Source organism: Sinocyclocheilus grahami, unplaced genomic scaffold (genome assembly GCF_001515645.1).
Source record: "Sinocyclocheilus grahami isolate Dianchi unplaced genomic scaffold, SAMN03320097.WGS_v1.1 scaffold791.1, whole genome shotgun sequence".
Lineage (NCBI taxonomy): Eukaryota > Metazoa > Chordata > Actinopteri > Cypriniformes > Cyprinidae > Sinocyclocheilus > Sinocyclocheilus grahami.
This window is the reverse complement of record NW_015505970.1, coordinates 1,059,109-1,075,403: the sequence shown is the minus strand read 5'-3', so window position 1 is coordinate 1,075,403 and position 16,295 is coordinate 1,059,109. Positions and strand designations below refer to the sequence as shown.

At 38.7% G+C, this 16,295-nt stretch overlaps 1 protein-coding gene across 3 annotated transcripts in view; it reads right to left on the bottom strand.

The window, feature by feature from the left end:
• Positions 1-313: 313 nt before the first annotated feature.
• The window catches only part of maco1b (macoilin 1b), a 29,106-nt gene continuing 13,124 nt past the window's right edge, over positions 314-16,295 (bottom strand). Inside the window, exons 3-11 of one of the 3 annotated variants that reach the window (XM_016246255.1) lie at positions 13,011-13,137; positions 12,195-12,318; positions 11,575-11,753; positions 10,611-11,187; positions 4,052-4,210; positions 3,774-3,956; positions 2,952-3,072; positions 2,663-2,837; positions 314-1,068 (exon numbers count right to left, since the gene is read on the bottom strand). In XM_016246255.1, the coding sequence (XP_016101741.1) occupies positions 866-1,068; positions 2,663-2,837; positions 2,952-3,072; positions 3,774-3,956; positions 4,052-4,210; positions 10,611-11,187; positions 11,575-11,753; positions 12,195-12,318; positions 13,011-13,137 (1,848 nt within the window). In that variant the 3' untranslated portion in view covers positions 314-865. The remainder of the gene's footprint in view (positions 1,069-2,662; positions 2,838-2,951; positions 3,073-3,773; positions 3,957-4,051; positions 4,211-10,610; positions 11,188-11,574; positions 11,754-12,194; positions 12,319-13,010; positions 13,138-16,295) is intronic. The other 2 variants (XM_016246256.1, XM_016246257.1) reach the window with 2 other exon arrangements.

Sequence of the window (16,295 nt, the reverse complement as noted above, 5' to 3'; positions counted from 1 at the left end):
TCCGTTTGCCGTATGTGACCAAAAAGGATGTGTTTGAGGCATGACATGACGGAGGGAGGGAAGAGATCTTTCGGTTCCACCAATGAGGTCCCATATGAAGGCACTGATTATCTGTAATAGGTGAATTACGCCGCTGGACTGTGTTTGTGGCGCACAGTTTGTCTTTTTGTACCAGGAGGAAGAACAGCAATCCACAGATGAAGCTTCGGTCCGTCATACGAGTCTTTAAAGTTCGGGAGTCGTCCGATCCTGACATACTGAGAAGTGAGATAATTTTGTTGCATTGTTTCTGGGACGTTTTGTTTTTTGAACATTGCGTTACATTCTTCTCATATTAGATGGTGACATTCTTGAGTAAAAATCTTCTTCTGATATGGGGTAAAGCACCTGGGACAACGGATCTCGCCCTGCTTTGCATCCCCACCCCGAGAAAAACAAAAAACAAAATCAAGGCCGAAATCCAAAGAAGAGGGGAAAAAATGGATGCGAGCTGTCTCTGAATGGACTGAGGGAAGATACTCACCAACTTCTGTGAGGTTTCTAGACATTTACAAGAGAAAAGAAACAGAAGTTTCCTACTCAACGTGTTATGTCCCTTAAAAGTCCTCTTTTTTTTTTGTCTTTTGTTTTTTTACTACAACAAATACAGTCACACAATACAACATCCTTCGGACCAGGCAAGAAGCTGGAATAATAGAAGACAAAAAAAACTAAAACAAAAAAGCAATCTGAGCCACAGACATGCCAAAGATGAATCTGAATCTGGGCCTATGGAGGAAAAAAAAACAGAGAAGACTGTGTGTGTGTGTTTATATGTGTGTCTGGTGAGAATGAGTGTAGGTCTGCTGTGGTGGGAAACAAGCATTCATTTTTTCAGGGGCTGGTAAACAGATGCGTTGGGGTCCAGTCCTGATGGACTGGTGTCCATGAACTTGGAGGAGTAATGGGGCGTGACTGGGGTCATGTTGCTCGTATCTGCTGAATACACCACGCTGGGCATGACGGCCATGACCTCTGCTATCTTCTGCTTCAGGTCTTTAATCTCCTGGTCTTTCTGCAGAACTTGACCTAAGAGAACACAAATCCAGACAGGAACAACGTTTAGTGTTTTTACATGTTTGGGGGAAAAAGGCACACACTACCATTCAAAAGTCTGGGGTCAGTAATTAATAATCCTTAAAGGGGTCATATGATGCTATTTTAAAGATCATTATTTTGTGTATTTGGTGTAACAGAATATGTTGACATGCTTTAATGTTCAAAAAACACATTATTTTTCAAATACTGTACATTATTGTAGGTCCTCTATGTCCCGCCTCTCTCAAACATGTAGTTTTCAACAAAGCCCCCTCCTTTGACAAGCGTAGTCTGCTCTGATTGGCCAGCTGACCCAGTGCATTGTGATTGGCCAAACACCACAAGTACGTGTCGGAAATGTAACGCCCCTAACCATAATTGCGAGCATCAGCTTTCAAAGTAAATATCAAGACAGTTAATAATGTTGTTAGTTTTACCATCTGTTCAAGCCCGAAAGAGCAACAGAGTCGCGTGACAGACACAGTGATGATGCAGTACACAAGCCGCAGTTAAGACAGCTGACGTGCTATGATTTCTGACAGACAGTTCACTCTCCTGTGATGTGACCCGGTTCCCCTCACACACACACACACAACTTTTTCCATCGGCACTGCGTAAAACTCCGCATTTGAACAGTCAATAGCAAATACTTAAACTAATAACAAAACATACTCCAGATTGTCATAGCAAAGTCGGAATTTACCCTTTTTTTTTTTAGAAATAGCCTTTGTGCACAGCCAGCCTTGTATTCTTCTAGTTGTCCATAAAATGCGTTGCACAAATTCGAACATATGGGTTGTGCTGTTCTGTTGTAAATAAATCTTAACCAAATATTCCTAATTGCATCTACTTCCGGAAGGCCAAATAAAGTGCTTTTGCTTTCGCACTGAATCACACAGCGTCTCCCCGACATGGCTGCTTCAACACTAACTGCGGTTACTGAAACCACACCTTCTTTCTTTGCGTGCACATTTGGGTGGCATTATACTAATGTTTCCACATAGTGACGTAGGTATGTGGGGGCGTGTTAGAACGAGCCGTTTTAGGTAGGCGTGGCTGACTCTTAACTTTTATAAAGAATATCTCTTTGGTTTTGAGACTTTAGTCTTTGCAACTTTACAGATCTTCTTTATGCACCAAGAGCTTGTAACACTCCAAAGAGAAAGGAAAACTTGAAATCGCATCATATGACCCCTTTAACACTTTTAAAAGAACTCTTTTATGCACACCAAGGCTGCATATATTTAATCAAAAATACAGTAAAATCAGTAATATTGTGAAATATTACTACAATTTTAAATTACTTTTTCAATTCTAATATATTTTAAAATGCAATTTATTCCTGTGACACAAAGCTGAATTTTCAGCATCATTACTCCAGTCTTCAGAAATCATTCTAATATGCTGATTTGCTGCTCAAGAGACATTTCTTATCATCATCAGTGTTGAAAGCAGTTGTGCTGCTCGATATTTTGATGAATAGACAATTTTCATTTTCAACTGTTTTCAGAAACATATTAGGTAGTGTTCAAATTGAAATGCTAATCTCTCTGGGTAATCTGGACAACAGTGTGTGATGGAAGACCTTGTGCGATCTCCAGCTGTCTCTTAGCATCTCCGAGGGCAGAGAAGAGGTCCAGCTTGATTCGAGTCTCAGCGCTGAGGCTGTTTTCCAGGTGCTGGGTTTTATCCTGCATCGCTGACAGCGCTGACATCAGAACCTCTGTGTCCTTCTCATTTTCCTTATATTTATGTAGCTCCTAGAAAGACATGACAGATGGAGTAATCTATTTTTATACTTTTTCGCCATTTACAGAAGAATCAGAAGATTTTGAAAGATTAATAGCGAATATGGCATTTGAACATCTCCTCACTTGAACTTTGAGCTCCAGCTCTCTGATTTGTTCTTCTTTCACCTTGATGTCAAGCGTGAGTTTCTTAAACTCCGTCTCCAGCTCAGAAATCCTCCTCCTCAGAGACTCTGTGCACTCACCTCTGACACACACAAATAGACACACATTAGTTCACATAAAAAAAAAAAAAAAGTTAAATATCCTGCAGTTGCATGGAAAGAAAACCGACAGAAACGGATCTCATGAAAGGGAAGATATAACTGACAAGGGAAAAGAGAGAATCATGTGAGAAACAGACAGAACGGATGACGAAGGCATAAAAAGCAGTCAGAAAAAAATGAAAAAAAAATTACAAAATAGTATGGCATATATGTTATGTATGTGACTGTTTTGGGTCAGTAAGATTTTTTTTCCCAAGCAATTACTTTTATTTAGCAAAGACACATTAAATTAATTAAGAGACAATAAAGACATATATAAAGTTATAAAATATTTCTATTTCAAATAAATGCTGTTCTTCTGAACTTTATAATCAAAGACTGGAGTAATGGCTTTGCATCACAGGAGTAAATTCCATTTTAAAATATAAAAGAAAAGAAAACTGTTATTTTAAATTGAAATAATATTTCACATTTGTACTGTTTTTATTTTTAATTAAAAAAAAATTGCAGCCTTGGTGAGCATAAGAGACTTCTTTCAAAAACATTGAAAAATCTTACTGATCCCAAACTTTTGAATGGTATAATGAAATGGAAAGGAAGAGAACGAAATGCACAATATATAATAGAATGAATGTTAGGAAATGAAATACAATGGAATGATGGGAAGGTGTGTCAATAGCACCTGGTTGCCGCAGCAAGAGCGACTGCACGGGCCGCTGTGGCCTCCTCCAGCTTCTTGCGTTTCTTTTCCTCTGCTAACAGTTTCTCTACCACAGCACGAGCCTCCTGTTCTGCCTTTAGACGCTTCTCCAGCTGCCCCACTGTCTGCTTGTCCTTCTGCTTCGCTTGCACGGCGTTATGAAGTCTGAACACACAAAGAAGAGTTTGGATTAATACAAGTACAGTCCCCTGTCTGCTCTGTGCTCTCTTAAGGAGAAAACTGAAGGTGGGATGTCTCACTTGTTTTGCAGTAGTTCGTTCTCCTGTCGCAGCTGTCCAAGCTCAGAGCGTATGCTGCGTTCAGAGCTGCCTAGAGAGCCAAGCTGACTGCGCAGATCCTGTTCGGTCTGTCTGCTAGCCTGCAGGTCTGCCTTCAGCTTCTTAACATCCTGCTCCAGCCTAAACACACATAAACATACACTTTAGGTCATAATGGGTCATCATGATAAATGTGAATAAGAGAAAATGACTGCGCTTCCTAAACCTAACAGGGTACCTATCTAGACAGCATTTCTGGGCATCCAAACTTGCTCGAAGCAGCTGTCAGTGAAAACCTTCTTCCGAGGTGTTTCTGATCAATTTGGGACTTAAATATACCATGGAGGGATATATAAAAGATGTTAAAATAAATATGTAAAAATACAGCTCACAATGCAAATTGGAGAATTATGTTACGGTCGTCACGATCGCAATGACAACATCCCGGACCAACACTTTTCATATACCGCAGAGTAAGATTCAATTAATTTACATTTAACCAGATTAATATGGAGAGGCCCGCTAATATAGACCTTCGTTTATGTGTTTTTGACTTTCACTGCACGGTACATGACGTGAGAACAGTTTGCTATTTAGGTTTGTACGTTAGCATGGACTCACTAACTTTAACGCTAACGTTAGCTAGTTTTAGCCAGAGATACCTTGCTGAAGCACAAGATGACATTAATGTTCTGCTTGAGGAGATGAAAAGCGTAACTTAATGAGAGTTATGACAACCAGAAAATGAACGTTTTCGTCTTCATTGTGATTGGGGTTGAATGCTTAGGGACATTTTGCTCTGTTTTGGTTGGATTTAGGAAATGGAATAAAATAAATTACATTGCCTATCCTCTCAGAATAACTGGAATTAGTGTTACAAGTACACCAGGCACATAGTTTTTCCATTTTTGTAGCATAAACATCATTAAACCGATGGTTGAATGCTTAGGGACATTTTGCTCTGTTTTGGTTGGATTTAGGAAATGGAATAAAATAAATTACATTGCCTATCCTCTCAGAATAACTGGAATTAGTGTTACAAGTACACCAGGCACATAGTTTTTCCATTTTTGTAGCATAAACATCATTAAACCGATGAGAGCTTCGGATCTTCCAATGTTTCTCTATGGCGCTGAAACCTAAAGATGTCCGAGTTCCGCTCCTCGTGCAACTGATACTCACCTGCCATTGGCTCATCTGCGTTCGTAGGGAGGAGCTTACCGATAGGTCAATTGGTGGTTTCTACCAGATTTAAGGTGTTTGGTGGTCTGCAACTTCTGGTTTACTATTGAATTGGTCCGCAACCAAGAATTTTTTGAGAACCACCATATTTTAATAATATAATTTATTGTATAGGTATACAAGAAAAGGACTGACCCCGTATCTGAATATGCCTAATTCCCTATGAAATAGTATGCGAGTAGTATGTCTGAATACACAGTTTTTGAAAAACAGTAGGACCTAGATAGGGTTGGGTACTGTTCACATTTTAACCGGTACGGTACTGGTATCTGAATTTCGGTGCCGGTACCCAACGATACCTTTTTTCAGTACTTTACTCTCGGTGTAATTACAAAAACATTTATTTCAGTGAAAAAATAAGTTCAAAAGTCTCAATTTCAACATTTTGAACAATCTTTTTCTTTCTTTCTTTCTTTTCCCCCCCCCCCAGACATTCTTGTTTTAATTTTTCTGAAAATCAAATTAAGGCATTAAACATTTATTTTAAGTCAAATGAAAATTAAACCCTTTTATTTTTTGGTAAACAAACTGAGGCTTACTGTTGAAATTAATACATGGAAGAAAAATTGTCTGAATATTCCTTTAAAAAACTTTTTGAATAGGCTAATAATTGTTTTTTTTTTTTTTTAAATTTTTTTTTTTTTTTAAATTTTTTTTTTTTTTTAAATTTTTTTTTTTTTTTAAATTTTTTTTTTTTTTTAAATTTTTTTTTTTTTTTTACAATTAAGTGATTAATCTTGTTGTAATATTTATTTTTATAATTTAATTGTTTTATTTAAAATTGATAGAAAATAGAATATTTAAAGATGTACATCATACTACACAAAAGTAATACAAGAGTAATATATTTCTGTTACATGTTAAATCGTACTTTTATTTTGACAGGTTGCCATGAAGTTTCTGTGTGTATAAAGTATGATGATGCTAGTTTTCTCAAAGTAAAATTCTCGTGAAGTGACTCTCACAGCAGCTCTGGAGATTAAGTTTTTGTGTTCATGCTGTCCTATAGTGAGAGGCCGAAAATCACCACGAGCGACATGCGTGCTTCAGTATTTGTGTAGTAAACAAAACCGCGTTTCCGCCATTCATACATACAGAGGCAAGCGGAACATGCAGGATTCATATTTAAACTGTATTTTTGCATTTTAATATTCACAGACACTAGTTCATATCGCGATTCAAATTAAGTGGCAGTGGCTACTTTTGATTTATTCGACCAAAATTGACGAATAATGTACTCCTATAAAGTACGTTTTTATGAATGGACACCACAATCCCATCTGCGTTTTCGTAGAAACCATATGGCCCTAGAAATGTAAAGACACTTCAGAACATTTCGGCTTGCCCTTTGTGTTGTTTGAACGAGTTGCAGGGGAGACCTCACGTCACAGGGTCCCTCTTTCTCTCTCTGTAGCGTATGCGCCCAGATCTGTTCTCAGGTACCGAAATTTGGCACCAATTGATTTAACGTGAATCGGTACTTGGTAATATCGACGCAATTCGGTCGGTACCCTTAAAAGTACCGAGTTCGGTACCCAACCCTAGACCTAGATCACCTACTATTTCCATCAAGATTTCAAAGTGCGTATCTGATGGACACTTTACTATCCCATGAGGCCATGGGAGACATTGTGACATTGTAGTTTATGACCATGCAGATCTGGTTGTTCCAGATTGCATTCATACTACGCACATACACACGTACCTTTATAAGTTCTTCATAAAATGTACTACGTATTCTGGAAATTCCATGAAATTTCACATGCAGCTTATTACCCTAAATGTACGGTCACTTTAGCAAAATTTTTGCAAGATTATGCACGCAAAAAAGGTTCATTTTGCTTCATCATACAAACTAAACAGCTTTCTGTTGGTCAACGCAGCAAATTCATGTGTCAACTTGAATCTGATTCGATATCCGTGTGGAAAAAGCTTTCGACCTCAACCAAAATGTCAAATTGCTTGTATTCCTATTGAAATGACTCTCAACTAGGGATGTAAACGATTTATCGATGATCGATTAATTGTCGATAAGAGATGCAATCGATTAAAGCTATCGATGGTCGATTAAGCCGTTTAATTTTGGGCTGCGTGCGGCTCATGTGCAAAACACGTGCGAGTGGCTGTGAGTGATGGTGACGGTATATAAATGCATCATCATTCACTCATAATTACAAATTAAGCTTTTAATGTGATTTAAACTTTAAAAGTACATTAAAATAGAAACAACACAAAGTTCTTCAACATGGAATGCAATAGAAATGTAGTAACAGTCATTTCCCCAGATAATTGTTTCATATTTGAAACAATTAGGTGAAGGTTGCAGGGCTGCGGGACACTGCGGGGGAAGGATAGGCTATTCGTTCCTACAACTTGTTAATTCGTTCCTACGACTTATTAATTTGTGGCCACTGTCCATGTTTTATTAATTTTGTTCCTTAAATAACCCATGATTTAACTAAAATGAGGGAACAAATTAATACATCTACCAAATTCTTAATTCATGGCCATGAAATCTTTAATTTCCCTTCCGCATGTTTACCACAGTAAGAGATGCGAAAAAAGTGATAAAAAGTGAATGACAATAAAATAAACCTGTGAAATTAGAGGGTTAGACGGTGAGGATTTAGGAAAAGAAACAATGCCTAAATATTATTGAATTTGTGGAAATTCGTGACCAAGAACAAAGCCGCATAAATGTAGGCTATATGGGCTCGAACTGCATCCAAAAGCATGGTCGCGATATAAGATTTTCCAGCTAACCAAATATTCCTCTAATAAACAAAGCTTTTATACCACGCTTGTCATAATCAGAGCTTATAATTTGTAAATAAATAATTGCTGGATTCAAAACAGCAATTAAAAGGCGCTGTGACTGACACGGACAATACGTTTTCCCGGAGCATTCAATGCTGTCACTAAATGGTGATGCCACAACTAGAGCATCGTTCACAAGTTTTTGCAGGACCTAACTAGCCTAGGGCACAGGTTTTCAAGCCCTGGGACAAAATGGGATGCTTTATGGAAAATGTGTAGCCTATGTAGGCTAAGAAATATGCCTAAAATAAAAATAACAATTTGTTTTCATAAAAAAAAAAAAGCGAAATATATCTGACTTAAATAATTAGGCTAACAGATTTAAAACAGAAGTGTGGCGCGGCGCTCCATAAAGAAGTTCACGGAAAGGAAAGGATGACAACGCGCATTCTGTTTGTTTGCTTTATTTTGCAAAAGCACAAATCTTGTTTTTATTGTGAGTGCGCAAAAATAAAAGTATAACATTCAAATACATTGCGAATATGGAAACATTTGGATTTGTGCCGAATGAGACGCAAGCAATAACCTCCAAATACATCTAGCCAAACCCGCGCTCGCTCCGTCTCGTATGCACGCAAGCATGCACTGTCACGATCTAGTGCACTGTAAATGCCAGATTTTTAAAAACAAATAGGCCTACCGGAACGCAAAAATGTTAAATCTGACATTTTCCTGAACAGGATCCAGCAGGATCAAATTAAGTACTACTCACATGATAATGTTTGATGTGAGCAACAGTGTGTTTTGCTGCAGCAGCGCTGATGGAAGCGGTTCACTGACTGCGCAGCACAGCCACACGCGCCACAGTTACGTTTGGGATAATATTATTTGAAATGCCATAATGTCAGTTCAAAACATTGCAATAGTGTTTTAAAATACAATAACGAGCACCGCGAAACCACATCACATGTCCCACCAGAGACAGTAATATATTGGATCACTGTTACACTACAATAAAGAATGCATATCACTCTGTCCCACGAGCAGCTTTGGGGCTCTCTGATCACTGTTTAGTTCATATGTGTAAACATACCTGGCAATAAAGCTCATTCTGATTCTGATTTAAAGAGGTGTGTTCAGCGGTCTCCGTGATGGGATAGGAAACAGTCAACAAAGTAAAATTATCTCAAACGAGCTCTCTTCATTTTATCAAATGATCATAACCACATCTATTCATTTTACAATCCTGCTACTAGCATTTTATTCAGACTAAAACCCCTTTAATTCGGGTGAGAAAGCGGGGTTTTTTTTGAGTGGCTTTTGCACATCCTGTCATGCCGGTGACTGCGTGCTGCTGCAATAGACGCATTTTGCTGCATTAAAGTTAACGATTAATCGATTAATTGATCGTTATTATCGAAATTATCGAAAATTGACATCCCTACTCTCAACCCCCAAAATTTGCAGAACAACGGCAAATGCACCACAATTTAACATAAATCAGTGTTTCCCCTGCCATTATTTTAGGGGGGCGGCCCGCCCCCCCCCCCCGCCACACCCCCCCCCCCCTGCAGGTCAAGTTAATTTTATTTAATTATATTTTCTCTATAGCGCCAGATCACAACAGAAGAAATTTAAAGTTACTTTTCTTATAGAACATGTCTATACCTTCTTCTTTCATTAAGCAAACTAAATAGCCTTATGTTATTTATCTTATTTACACGACGGCATGTCATTTCAGTCTCTACGTTATGGTCACGCTCTCTGTATCACGCACAGCGGAGTTCCGCCCGATGCGCTCATGCTCACACACACACACACACACGTGAGCCCATTCCCACTAGTATTTGTAAATATTAAGCCACAAAACGATTCATATTTAAATATGAATTCTGCGTGTCTCTGTGTTAATGAATGGCGCAGACGCGTGGTTTTGTGTAGTACTCGTACTGAAACGCTCGTGACGCTTCCGGTGATATTAACGTTTGCCGTCTCACTAATGAGGACATATATACATGAACAACATCTCCAGAACTGCTCTGAGAGTCACTTCATGAGCATTTGACTCATGAAGTGCATTTGACTCATTGTTTCATTTCAGTAAAACTATCATCATGTCATATACACACACAGCAATGTAAAGGTATTCACGGCAACCCGTCAAAATAAAAGTTCAGTTTAACTTGAGGGCATTGGCAGAAATATATTACTATTGTTGAGTAGAATGTACGTAACAGACTGCTACTACTAATACTAAAATTATTAAAACCTTATGTGAAAAAAAAAAGATCTGAATCCACTTTAAAAGTTCAGAGTCAATGTGAACTCAACAAGAACAAATTTCTTTTTCATTCAGTTCACTTTTTGGTAAATTAAAAAAAAGTCTTGGTGTTTATTAATGCTTTCTATCAGTTTGGGAAAAACATTACAAAACATTATTGTTTACTAGTGTGCAGTGTTCTCACACACCCTGCTGAACATTAGAGCTGCTGTTTTAACATGAAGCCCTGATTTTGATACAGATGATGTATGCAAGTCTAACCTGACGAGCGCTTCGGGTTTGCTCAGCTGATTGTTGGGAATGCAGTTTTCCACAGGGTCTCTGTTCGATGCAGAGTTCTTCCCTCCTCCACACTTCTGTTTCTTGTCCCCCTTACTTGAGGAAGAGGCGGATGACGAAGGCCCGGAGGAAGACGGCACGCTGCCGTTGGCCGTTCCGTGCCCCCGGGGCGAAGAGCTCCCTCCCCCTCCACTGGCATTTTTGTAATTTTTGTTGGAGTTGGAGGAGGAGGAAGAGGAGGAGGATGAAGAGTGTTCATCTTTCAGCAGGTTCTCAGTGCTGCCCAGCAGATCTGAGCTGCTCAGTCTCTTACTGTTCACGTGGTTCTCCATGTACTCCATCTCCTGAGCTTTACTGTCCACTGATGGTAAGATGCTGCTGGTGCTGCTGTTATGGTTCTGGTTGTGTTGCTTTTTGGGCTCGTTCTTGCCTCGTTCTTTCTCTCTGTATTCCAGCTCTGGTAATGTGTTGGATGAGGGTTTTTTACCGCCCGCCGAGCCGTTCTGTGCCACAGCTGGAGAGTCTACATCATGAATGCCTTTAGATGCTGCTGCTGCTGCTGCATATAAAGAGAAAGAGAGAGACTTAAAAAGAATAGTTTATACAAAACAGAAAATATTTACTCATGTCACAACTGCTATGAACAATTTTTGAAGTTTCTTCATGCAGCTCTGTTTATACAGAGTCAGTGTCATGCCCCATAAAAGGACTAAAACACTTTTAAAATGCATTTTAAGTAGTCCATCTAACTTGTGCACTATGTTCCATGTCATATGATATACGATAGTGAGGAACAGACTTAAATGTAGGTTGTTTATCACTCCTTTTTGGAGCTTGACAGCCATGGCCAATGAAGAGCTTTGCAGAAACTGTGCAACATGTCTCCAAATACCAGCATATGGTTGGGTGAAAGATGCCGTTAGGAGACACTGTGCAAAGTCCTTACCCTCCTCTGCTTCTCTCTCTTGTCTCTGTATGAGCTGTTGTTCTGGAGGTAATGCCTGCTGAAGCAACTGCATGTAAAATTCGTTCTCTTTCTGCACTTCCTTCTGTTTCCGCAGACGCATCTTATAACTTACATAACTCTTAAAACCAAAGCCCAGCGTCACCACCGGATACCCGATACTGTGAACACAGAAATAGGACATCATATGATTAGCATTGTTGGGGAAAAAAGCATCACAAAAAACAAGTAAGAACTGTAACTTCATGCTTTGGTCCGAGTAACCTGTTCTACACTTTACACCATGAGAGAAGTGCTATCTGTTTCAGTCAATCCCTCCAAAAATATTTGGGTCTAATATTTTCAATTTCGGTGCATCACTACTGCTGATCATAACAAACACACAGTTCCTGGACAATTACTGATGTAAACTCAGTTCCCAGACGATCTGCTCACGGCAGTAGTGAAGCAGGTCACACGTCTTCACTTACAGTACTAAAAGCATGACTAACACTCTCCGAAATGGTTTAGAGGAAAGCAGACAGATCAAGCTGAAACTTGCTCACAATCAGTGCCGATGTTTGACTCATCAATGTAAGTAAGGACTGAGGAAAATGGCATACCAGTGTGCTGCGAACGGACGACACAAGTCCACGTGGAAGTGTTTCAAATCTTTAAATCTGATAGCTGCCTCGATATAAACAAAAAGTATCCATAGCGATACAGTGGGAAGGCAGACCCCTCGTTCTGTGGAGAGATGTGAGAGGAGAACGGTCAATTCAACATTTGCTTAAAATACTTCAGGTGACAACAGTGAGTGAGTGTAATAATCTCAACATTAACAGACAGAATTAATCTAAACAAACCCACAACGATTCAAGCACACACTCTATGAGTGAATCTGAATCAAGCATCAGCTCTAAACAGGGTGAGTGAGTCATTTGAAGCAAATCCTATTGTTGACGTCAAGATCCAGAGCTGCTCAGTCACACCGGCAGAAATAACCAAGCTTATAGCTGCAAGGTCACAGTGCGTGTGTGCGCGTGTTATAAAACCAGAATAAATCATGTTATGACAACAAAAGCTCACAACAGCATGGGAATGATCCTCTCATGCTGGAGTTCTAAGGTGTCAGTTGTACACACATTTGTAAAATGTATTTTAAACCATCTTTATAAAGAGGATTCAAGAAACCACAGATGGAGTCACAAGTGTGTCTACACCATACTAGACTGACACTGTGACTGACAGACATGTCAGTTTGAGGTTGTCTATACTGGAAGTGTCAAAGCTGCGAGTCATGAATGTTCACAAACCGCAGACCAATCAGCTGTAAGCTTGAGGTTAGACTTCAGTAACAGTACAACAAAAAATACCAGATCAACGATGGCAGGGTGATCATGTAATACAATATGAACAGGTGTGCGGCTCGCTCTTACCTGTGTGCCAGACGTACTGTACCCACACATATGTGCTGGCTGCAAAGAACAGCCACTGCACTGGGATGAACAGCAGACATATAATATCTGATGTGAATGCCACACACACAAAAAACACTGAGAAAGCCTGCAACACACAGAGAGACACATCAGATCATCACATGTGCAACTGGCATGACATGTCATTTCCCACGCCTCAGTAAAATGTAATTTCAGCGTCCTGCTGTGAGACATGCAAAACATCATATAAAACAACCCTAAACAGCATTTTATAATTATGCAGTTTTCATGATTATTTAAGAGACATAAGAGGAACAATAACATAAGTTTTAAAGTAGTGGATCCATATAAAGTGCAAATAATACTTCAATACTGATGGCTGACCTGTAAATGAAAAAAATCTCTTAATCTCAGATAAGACTAAATAAGAGTATTAGAGCGATTCCACAGTTTCTGTCCACAAGGGGTGTAATGAACAATATAGATCGAATAATACCCAGTTGTTGTCATTTTTTTATTTTTAGTTCACTATTTTGTTGAAGATAGAAGTAAGAAATAATAAAAGTTAATTTTATCCCACTAAGCCTTGGCATTATCGTGTAATGAGACTTTATTTTATTTCCGTCCCCAGAAATTGCGGATGTCAGGGTGGGACATTCAGTGCATCTGGATTTTTCCTAAGTCATTTCTTTCATTTCCTTTAATAAAATCCTGAATTTTGGCGCATAACATTTATTTTGGTGTGTCTTCTACAAAATACTACTACTAACACTGAAAGTATAATTCCCTTAATCCACCACGATGCAATGGAAACATTTACAAACGTTCTCTTCTGTCCAAGCAGTTACGAACGTTAAACTATGATTCTAAAGGAAACAGAGATATAATTTTTCCATGTAATTCTATCAGTAGCAAAACGATAAAAACATCTTGTGTGGGTTAAATTCTCATATGCTTTGCTACATGATAAATTGTTAATAAATCGGGATAAAACAGGGGCAGAGATTTTCTGTCCAAAAATCATAACGCTCGTACATTTTATTCTGACGCTGAATTTCCATCTCCTAATGTCTCAACGGTTCTCATGTCAGATATAAGATTGTCTAGGTCTGGTGGTTGTATACATTTTGACAGATTCTGCACATCTTGTTCGTAAATTAGATGAAAATTTTCAGTCTGTCCAACTTCGAACGTTGTTTGATGATTATTATTGTCTCAATAAGCTGTTCATGAAAGTCAACATCGTCAATGATTTTGCTGACTTTTTTCCGGTGTTTTTTTTTTTGGATGATGATTAGCCTGTCAAGTGTACCTTCATCATGTCCAAATTATGTAGGTCACAGGCGATGCGCGAGTTTACTTTCAATTCCACCGAAGCTCCGTTTGATGGCAGCTAGAGCGTACCGTGAATTTGTGCTCATTTCCTTGCCTGTATTGGTCGATTAGCCTATCATGCGATTCAGCGTTACCTCACTTAATTGACCAATCAAGAGTCAAACCATTTCCTGAGTGCAAGTGTAGCCAACAGCCACAGCTCAGCAATAGCCTATAGTCTTGTGTATTATTTCTCCAAATCATATTTAGCACATCATGCCTAATAAATGTCTGAAGTAGCCTATATTCATTATTTTAAAAGGAACACACCGGCAGGCCTAATATGAAATCAAAAAAACTTTTCCAAATACTATGTAGGCTACCATTCATGCAACATCATATTCTGTAAATCAGGCTATGTAAATTGCAGCCTATCATAGAAACTAGTTTATGTCCCTCACAGGATTATTGATAAGATCAAACTCATAAAGAGATACATAAATTCTTCATACAGTATAACAAACAATTAAGATATTTTTTAATGTTTTTCTAAGAAGTCTCTTATGCTCACCAAGGCTGCATTTATTTGACCGAAAACATAGTAAAAACAGTAATATTACGAAATGTTATTAAAATTTTAAATAACTGTTTTCTATTTGAACTAGGGCTGGGTATCGAGTTCGATACTTTTTAGGCACCGACCGAATTGCCTCGATACCATTGAGTATCGAAAAACATCTCGTCGTTCGGTACCAAATTTCGATACCTAAGGGGTTAATCTCATCAGCATCAGTGAGCCAATAAGCCTGCAGCACTAGTGTTCGACTAGAAGAGATGCGGCGCAGATCGATCAGTGTTTGACATCCGCGAGAGCGATTCGAAAGCGCACGGAGCAGTCTGCTCTCTTTAGCTCTCGTGATACTGTAATACACTGATCAGCCTGCACAGTCGGTCCGCGTCAAGTCGAACACACCTACTAGTTTACACCGGTTACACTCAGAGATGTGGCGCACACATGAGGCTGTAGTGTGAATGCGTCCCAGCCCCCTTAGATGTAAGGCTACATTTACACTGGAGCGTTTATGTTTTAAAATGAAAACGATCCTTGTCATACTGGCATTTCCATTGCGTTTCAAGCCGGCTTTCCACTATCTCCGACAAGCGACAGACCGGTCATTCAGTCGTTCATTTCCAATGGAGAGTAGCACGTGAGCTGCGTGGAGTTCCGATCATATGCAGATGTCCGTTCATACTACACGATATCTGTAAATCAGGCTATGTAAATTGCAGCCTTTCATAGAGAAGATAATATCCTTATCTTGTAATTGACATGAACATGGAGACTAACAGTCATCATTCATATTTCAGATTCTTAATTTTAAGAAGTGTACTCAAGAAATGAAACAGCTATTCTGTAAATTAAGTTTGCTGTGGTGTTCAGAGCATATAATTAAACACATAATTATACATTTCAAGTTTTAAAAAATAATTAGTCATAACTCTTATACACATATCCTTTGCAAACATACATATATATGTGGCCTTTCTTTATTTTATTTACTTTTTTCAGAAATTATGGCAGGTCTCCTCAAGTTGAGGCTTCCCTCCATGGAGCGTCCTGGAGGAGAGAGAAACCTACCAAGGAATGAGAATGGTCCACTTTGGCTTCTACATTTGGCAAATAAATTAGAAAAATATACCTGTGGTATTTGTTAGTAATTTTGCTGGCTTTCAGTTTATGAACATACCAGAATCAAAAATGCACCTTTAAGTTTATAGAACAGATAATATTAGATGGCCACCCTGCCTGCATGGAAGTCCTATTACCAGTTTTGTGAACCATACACAACGCATGACTCATAACTATACCAAATTAGGAACAAAGCAAAACATGAACTGGGATTCAACCAGAATTTTATTAAACTGAATTAGATTAAGTACACTTTCTGCTTGAATTTACACTGTTTTTCC